This window comes from Protopterus annectens, chromosome 4.part1, assembly GCF_019279795.1.
Source record: "Protopterus annectens isolate FY-2018-M chromosome 4.part1, PAN1.0, whole genome shotgun sequence".
Classification (NCBI taxonomy): domain Eukaryota; kingdom Metazoa; phylum Chordata; order Ceratodontiformes; family Protopteridae; genus Protopterus; species Protopterus annectens.
In genome coordinates this window covers 385,977,248-385,986,231 of record NC_056734.1, presented here as the reverse complement: position 1 = coordinate 385,986,231, position 8,984 = coordinate 385,977,248, and the positions used below count along the sequence as shown (strand labels likewise).

Sequence of the window (8,984 nt, the reverse complement as noted above, 5' to 3'; positions counted from 1 at the left end):
AATATTTTATTCCATGTATGAGCTTTATTGCCTTTGATCACATGACTCTTACTATAGTGTAAATCAAGCCAATGACAAATGCAAGCAACACAGCACATATGCAAATGTTAAGTTAATAAGAATATTTTATTTTTCTGTTTACTGAAACTCTAGCTTAGGAATGATGACTCGTGTTTTACTTTAAGGTTATTAAATAATGTCTTTCATTTCAGACATTATATTTAGGAAATCTACATCATTATTCATTTGCAAATTGGAGCTCCATATGCAATTTATGGTTGTTTTTTTTTTTACATATTGTACCAGGCAAACCATAAGCTGCAAATGACAGATGCAAATATAATCATGGCACAGACATAAATGCGAAATAGCAGGGTATCTAAAAGGGTAGCAATTTCACGCCACTCATCCTCTGGCTCCTTTTCTCTATAATAGCTTTCTACATGCCTCCTGATTTCTTTCACATCTTCAGCAATCGCTGCTAATGGCAGTTCTGAATACTTAATTTCCCAGCTTGCATTGGAATGTCTTGCTTCTGTGACTGGGTAAGACACTGTACCATCTAAGCAAGTATTTCCTGCAAAAAGAAATTGTTCACAGTTTACAGGAAAGAAGCACTGATATATAAACTTCATAACCAATGGACCATTTATTTAGTTAATTACAAAGCTAATCACAAGCCATTCTGATTTTAGCATGGACAGGTGATCAGACAACAGTATGCTTAAATATGCTTGAATAGACTAGAAGTGGTCCTAAATGTAAAAATCTTGTTACGAAGACTAACTTGTAGAAGCTACATAAACAAAGTCTAGATGTTCAACAGATATTTTCCATGGAGTTTTTACTTTAAACTAAAAGGCAGAAACTTTTATTTATTTATTTTATTTATCCTTTGTTGACCAGGTTAGTCCCACTGGGGTAGTAGCCTCTTTTCAGGGAGACCCAAATTGTTGATTGTTCAGTACAGTACCTTTCACAATAAAAATAATCCCCACCTCATGTAAACAGTACTGTAAAGGTTTATTCTGGGTTCCATTCTGATGTTCAAAGACATGGAAAATTGCTGCAATTACTCCAAATCCTGTTTCCTTGTATTCACTAGGTTCTATCAAAAAGAAGTCACATATTGCTTTTGTGATGTGTAGTAAAGCCCAGTTAAAGTTCAATGCATAGATTTATTGCATTGTTCATATGTTGCCAATGGCCTTTGCCCCATGTCTCTCTACATTATCACCACTGCATGTTTTTGTTTCAAGTCTCTGAGCTACTCTGGCTGGATTATTCTAGTTCTATTTAATATAGCTAGGTTAAGTGGACATCCTCTGCCAAATGCATAAACCGCAGAAAGCATTCACTTTCCATTAAGTAATGCGCACAAAATATTAACATACTGCACCTTTATTACACCCTTGTTTCACAAACTACAGTTGGTCATATAGAGATTAAAGATTAACCGATACTAATTCCCTTAGAATCTCTGCATTTCTTTCTCTTTGCCTATACTTTGATATCAGTGAGGCAATATCTAGCCTACAGTCCAAATAAAATCTTGGCCTCTTCCCATTTTATTACCTTTCCCTCTCTATTTATTTGCTCCCAGTACCTTGGTTCCTTTGTCAGTTTTCTCCAATAAATTCCAGCTCCCTCTTGCCTATTGTCTGTATCCCTAATGGCAGTCATCCCTATCGGCAGAATCTCCTTTCTCCATTCCTGTGTTGGCTTAGTTCCTAGAATACTTTCTGCTACTTTATGAATATAATTTTGGATGGTTATTGTTATTCTCCTTAAGGATCTGCATCCAAAATCCCAACCTCTCCTTGTTTCTTGTGCTTCCCCCTTGTTTCGTCATCATCTCTTTCCATTTTTAATGATAGGTTTCTGCTTATGCTATGTATAGAGCCTTAACTGTGTAGCTCTGAAATGCTCCTACAAACTGGGTAATTCCAAACCATCTTGATCTATTGGAAGAATCAGCTTACCCCCCTTGACTCTTGGCATCTTCCCCTCCCAGATAAAATCCTTCAGCTCTTTATTAATTGCTATCCACAACTTCTCCTCTGGTTGATAAAACTATTCCTGACCTGTGTATAAAACTAAAGGAGCTAAAGCTATATTAACTATGTGTATTTTGCTGTCTATATCCATGAAACAGAGCTTCAGATTTCTCGTTTTTTTGTATTATCTTTTGTTTAATCTCTTCCCACATATCCTTAGCTGCCACACCAGAATCCTTTGTAACCCATACTCCTAAGTACTTAATATTATCATGTCCCCATAAATATGGAGAATGCTGAACCAATTCATGTGTGAGTACATATTTACAGCTGTTGACTTTATTTTAGCTTCATTAATTTTGTATCCCGAAATAATTTGAAACTGTCTCATAATACTTTCATTCATCTTGTGTCTCATTCCTTTGTATTCTCTTCTCCTGTCCTCAGGTTCAAGTCTTGTCTCTATCTTCTTAGTTGCCTAATTTACATTCCAGTTTCTGTCAGCCCCTCCTTCTAAAATCCCCATACTCCCTTTTCGGGCTTTTAAATGTTCCTTGCTCTTTTTATTTCTATTGCCTATCTATTTTTGTCAGTTTCAGTGGCAGAACAGATAGCACCACAAACGTTGGTGCAGAGGGCTGTGGAGGATCTATTCCCACATAAGGTAGATGGATTTCTTACACTCCAGTGCAACATGATGGGGTCCTGCACTCCTGAGTGTGTTATCCTTTGGATAAGACATTAAATTGATGTGCCACTTGCTTGAGTTGGTGGTAGTTCAAAGCACCTATCAAAAACAGTAGGGGAAGTTGCCTGATGCCCTGACCAAATTTCCCACCACCTCGTTTCCCCTGAAAACAGGCTGCTAGCCTACAGGAACTAACCTAGTCAACAAAGCATAATTAAAAAAATTCCCTTTGTTTCTGTCATCTGTACTGGGTGTCTTGCTTACACTCTCCCTGACTTTTGACTCCCCCATACCCCCTACACACATGCTCCCAATAACCAGGTTAGCCCCCACTGACCGCATCAACTATACCCCCTGGTCTCACTATTTCACGCAGCCATTCAAGGGGTGATACCATCCAAACCAGCCCACAGCTGGTACCATCCGCATCTGCATACCAAAGCATAGTAGGACTCTCTACCTGACTCCTCCACCTTCCTCCGTTCCCTTCTTTACTTACCTTTGGAGGCAAAGTCTCATAAGTTACGTGTTTATATTAGAATCATCACAGCATGACTGTCATCCTTCCCGGATCCCCCCCCCAATTTTTTTTTTTTTTTTTTTTTGCACACAATCCCTTTTTGCACACAGTCCCTTTTTGCACACAATCCCTTTTAGTATGCACACGGCACCACAAGGCTATTACTGTCTCACTAATTTACTTTATGTAACTGCGATTGTAATGTTAATGAAAATGCACACAGCACCCTGCTTGTTCACACTTTACTATTGGAAAGAAACTGTTGTTAATTTAAATGGCCTGCTAGAACCAATGTATATAAAGGAAGTGAAAATGGTTGCATACATATAAAATATATACACTGTCTCCATTGTCACATAACCATAGGGAAAATGGAAACATCCTGCAATGGTAAACATAGTTGTCACAGGGACTGTGATATCATACTGAAACATTGTTAGGGAAAGACAACATCATGGAAAAGGGGCAGGCAAAATAAGGTCAGCTAGAAAACCTCTTCCATTACAATAAAGTGATTAACCACTCAGGACATATAAGTGTCACATACTTTATTCCAAAGTGCATCAGGTTTTAAGACAGTTTTTGATACGTTTTGAGCATTGGTACCTGGATATATCCCCAAAAAATGGCACTGAGGCCTAGCAGCAAAGTAAAAGAAAATAATCAAAGTACAAATATTTGACAAAAGCCTGATATGTTGTAGGACTGATTCATGTCTTTGCAGTCTCATTTCTTCAAAAGTATCTTGTTTTCTATGTACTAGAGCTTTAATTGTTCCATAGTCCAAGCTGTTCTACATAGCTATTGTGCAAAAGAATTGTTTATTTTTATATAAATTTAAATTATCTATCTTAACTAGATGAAGTCTATTGAAGATACATGCTTTTTTTAAGTCAAAGTCACAAATCTGAGATCTGTCTCCCTGAGTATTGCCTTTTCTCCAAGGTATGTCAGTCATGGTTTTAGTAAATATAGAAAATACAACCCTCTCATTGGGAGGTCCAGGGAAATCTTGCTTCATACAAAATAGTATTTTTTAAAAGAGAACAGTGAATGGCAACATTAATTGCTCTCCTTATGTTTTCTTTTTCTTATCTTTTTTTTTTCGAAACTCTGAGTCAAACAATTACAGGTCTTAGAATTATAACAGGGAGCCAAACTTGTAATTAATTATGATTCAATAGGCAGGTATAGAGTAAGAGAGCAAAACTCAGCTTTAGAGAATATAACTCATCACCCACTAGTAATCTAGCAGTGGTATGAAATATGTAGCAACAAAAGTATCATGAATGCATATAAATATTTTATTCTTTGTACAGAAGAGAGTAGTAAGACATTGAAGAGTGTAAACTGTATAAACTATAGTAGTGTCTCTCAAATGGTTTTCATTTTAATTTGGTCATTCATTCATTTATTCATTATTAATTTTCTGATAGCTACTTAAGTTCGTTTCAAATCATGAAGTCTATGCCAGTATTCGGTGTGTGCAAGGTGGAGAAACAGAGTGCTATTCTTATGCACACAATCATTCACCCATGGCATGCACACCTGATACAATTTGAAGGATCACCTATGGAATGTCTTTAGAATGTAACAGGAAACCAGAGTACCTGGCAAAAGTTTATCTGGCCATAGGAATCCTTGAAGGGAAACAAACGGGAGAATCAGGTTATATGCTGCCCTTAGTTGAACATAACAAGCATTATTTCAGTGAATAAACTATTTGAGCAATAGCTATTTACAATCTGAATATACAACAGCTGACCCAGCTTCCCATGCATTAGTATACATCTCTTCTTACACTCTGAATAAGTAATTGCAAGTAAGTTCTTTAACTTGGAACTTACCTGGTATAGCAACATTTGTGACCTCATTGGCAACTTTCTCTTTAAGTATAGAGCACTCCTGGTGCTTGTAACAAAGCAGTCTGGCAATGTCATGTAGGACCACTTTCCTTACCCAGCCAGGAACAACTGGATACTTGCTTGGTCCAAGATGCAAAATGTAAGTGATAATGATTGTCTCTAGGAGGCTTAAAACCATAAACACCAAACAGATCAAGAAATAGGTACCTGGAATGTAAAAAGAATCTTTAGCATACACTGTTTTCATATCTGCTCAGCAAACTATACCTCTACATGGCCAGTTATACTTATAAGTGTTCTACTTGTGTTAACTGGTGACTGAGAACTGTTGCAACTCATTCCAGTATTAGTGATGCCAACTGCAAAGGGTGTCTAAGTATCAAAAGACAGACTTCAGCAGCATTAATATTGATTGTCTTACCTCTAACAGAGTCTTTCTGAACCATGAAGTTCAACGGCACAATATATGTCAGAGGATTCTTCTTGTCATCCTGTTGTACCCACTGCCACTCATAGAAAGGGTGACACAGCTCGGTTTACACCTGCAGCTATAACAACCTCAGAGCTGAATATGATAGTTCAGGAAATGTGGGGGTATAACCCCTTCACAAGGGGTAGAGTTGGATCCTCCACACATGCACACACACACACACACACACACACACACACACACACACACACACACACACACACACACACACACACACACACAAACACACATTGTTGCATTTAATATGCTTATGTTTTAGTTTATTTATATTTGACATAGTGGATAGTTTACAGGCTAAGGTTATAGTGTATGTTCAGAACAGGATAATCCAGAGTTTACTTTATAGCCATATGTCTTCATATGTCAAAGTTATAGTGTTATATGTTCAGAATAGGATATTTCAGAGTTTACTTGGATAAGTAGAACTGCGGTGGTGGTGCTGCGGTAGTGTTGTCACCTCACAGTTAGACGTTGCACGTTCGATTCTCAGTTAGAGCGTCTTCTGTATGTCGGCATGCGTGAATGGGCGTTCCTTCATTGAAGGTTGTGCGTTAGGCCCGGCAAGCCAGCACGTAAAAATCTACTGCCAATCATTAGCAGACCGGAGTTCCACTGTGGCGACCCCTAACCGGGAAAAGCCGAAAGACTTGGATAAGTAGAATTCCATATTGTGAACTTTAGAATGGTCTGCCTTCTAGATCTGTTAACAGGTTTCATCTTTTTCTAAATGCTTAGTAGTGAGAAGACTAGTGACATAAGTGAAAGCTTCATTATTCATAACCGAGTTTCTAATTGTAATTAAAATCTACTGCGCAGCTTTGAGTGGTATAATTCAAAGAAATGGAATGCTATATTCAGCATTGCAGAAGGGTCTGATACACCAATGAAATGGCCCTCATTGCTCCTGTATCTTTCAGGAGTGGAACAGTCCATTAAATTAAAACTGGGATGTTACCCTACTGTAGAACATTGTAGAAAGTTCCTAAACACCTATCTTTTAAATAAGGTCTGTTTTAGTTAGACTTATTAATAACTAGAAGTCATCAACATCTCAAATAATTTCAATCTTAAGATGAAAATGGTTACATTTTATTTTAATTTAAAGTTATATTTACTGCTTGTATCCTCAGTCTGAGACTTATTTGTATGAACAGTTATGTATTTTTAGTATTGATCACGGTGTCTGATGTCATACAGCAAGCCTAGGTTTGGGCTTGTAAAATAAAACTGATTTGATCTGATTTTATGGTGAAGTTCTATAGTATAGACACCTGGGCATTCATGTTTTGGGATGAAAAAGTCTATGAAGAACATAACAAAGTGGTACAGTGGGGATGTTAAATGGACAATCACACTCCAAAAGGCAGACTGAATATTTTCTTAAAAAGTTAAGCACTTTCATCCATTAAAAGTGAATAAATACAGGACATCATCAGAACATCATAAAAATGAACCCTGCCTCTCCCTTTTTAAATACTCATTCAACACTTTACATAGTTGTCTTAAAGGTACAGCATAAAGAAAATGAAATAAATAAGCAAAATTAAAAAACATGAAATATGCCATGTTTAAAAAGAACATTCGAACTATGTTTTCCAAAACCCTAAAAAGTAAATCATTCATAATACAGTCAATAAAAAATATCCAAAAAGTGTTTAAAAAAAATCAATAAATCAATAAAAATAAATGTAAAATTCAATTTATCCAATCCATTAAGGCAATATTTAAATATTTAGATATAAATACATAAATATAAAGTCCCTACGAAATCTCCAAGTGAAGCAACACTAAATGATATAACTTATCCGCCTTCATTTTCAACACTGGGACTAAAGAAATCGATTCATTCAGACCTGGGTATGTGAAAGCATCAAGTCTTAAGTGCTAAATGACCCACTGTATTCAAGTTTGTTTTCCCATGACACACTTCTTGGGTGAACCAAAACTGTGTTCAACATCCCAAAGTTGAAACTGGTATAATTTTTACATATCAATGAATGTTCATTTTCCACTGAACTTACCAATAACGTAAAGGTACTAGTAAATTTACTTTTTAAATGCTCTTTCACTGTTACCTACAAAAAAATCCAAAACACCCATTACAGTTAAAGAAAGTCTATCCCTAAGCAAAGGAAAAGCATGTCATTCTAACAGTAGTAACAAAATAAAATGTGAACTGCAGCACCGGAAGGGTATACAGCCAAACAAAAATGGATTGTGGGGAAAAAAAATTTTCAACAGTAAAAGCTATGGCAAACCTTCTCTGAAAGTAGACTAAAATGTGACCATCTACCTTAAACAATACTGGTCATATTCATGAAAGAGGATTTTCACAAGATTTGTCAGAACTTTGCAGGCTTTTATACATCATGCATGCACTACTTCTGATATGCCTCTTTCTTCTCTGACAATAGTACATTGTACTTGGTGCCCTTCCTCTGCCTGTTATAATCACCTGCAGTATTCACCATTACTTGACCAAAAGGGAATAATTATTCTTTGTTCTTTTATTCTTTTTCTTTTTCTCTATGAAAAATTCAAGCATATGCCTTTCTTCAATGAGCTCAGAGAAATTACAGTTTTCAAAACACAATGCAGAAATTTGACCAATTAAAACAGTTAAATTGCAAGAAGAAATGGCTTTCATCTCTATCAGCAAAGGTGAAGTCTTTACTGTCTCCAGTTTTATGGAGCTTGCACTTCAATCTATTACTTAAACAGGTCTTAGTACCCCATTAAACTTTCCATATGAATTCAAGAGTACTCTAGGATCATCCTAGTGACACTTCTAGACATTTAGGGTTGTTTTCATAATCTGAGAGGTCACAGCTTCATGGAGGTTATCTGCAAGGTGTGCCACTACATCTATATGCAAATAAACTAAGCACAGGAGGTTGTTACAGCTGAATAAGGAAAAGCAAAGGCATTTTGATACGCATGTTTACTTACATAAGAATCATATAGTGCTTAAAGATAAGTGTTAAGTACATACAAAGTACTACATGAAACCTGTAGGCATCACATTACTTTTTATGTATTCAGATATTGCGGAATGACACAACTGTGCATAGTCAAACTTGCAAGCAGTGGACTGTGTAGATTTTGTTCTTAATATCTTTTAAAAATAATGGAGTTTAAAATATTTTCCATAGGGATATCTTTATTTAGATACCCTGATGTTTTCATTAAAGACTGCTAAGAGATACAACAAACAGGAATACATCAAGAGAGTGTTGCAGGAGGAGGTGAGAGAAGAGGTCACTATGTTTTTGTCAGGGGATAGATCCCTCCCTATTTTTCCAAATATTTTTGATATAATAGGTAGTATGGGTGGGAAATAGGTAAAAGGGTGTAGGAGAAAGGATACGGGTAGAAGAACTGAGAAAGTGCCAGCAGGAGTCCTAGTCCACAGAGCCTTAAACAT

The 8,984-nt window shown here is 36.4% G+C and overlaps 1 protein-coding gene across 1 annotated transcript in view; it reads right to left on the bottom strand.

Moving 5' to 3' along the window:
• Positions 1-290: 290 nt before the first annotated feature.
• Positions 291-8,984, bottom strand: part of LOC122801216 (5-hydroxytryptamine receptor 3A-like) — a 153,819-nt gene continuing 145,125 nt past the window's right edge. Inside the window, exons 7-8 of the mRNA XM_044070770.1 lie at positions 5,053-5,277; positions 291-577 (exon numbers count right to left, since the gene is read on the bottom strand). Of these exons, the coding sequence (XP_043926705.1) occupies positions 291-577; positions 5,053-5,277 (512 nt within the window). The remainder of the gene's footprint in view (positions 578-5,052; positions 5,278-8,984) is intronic.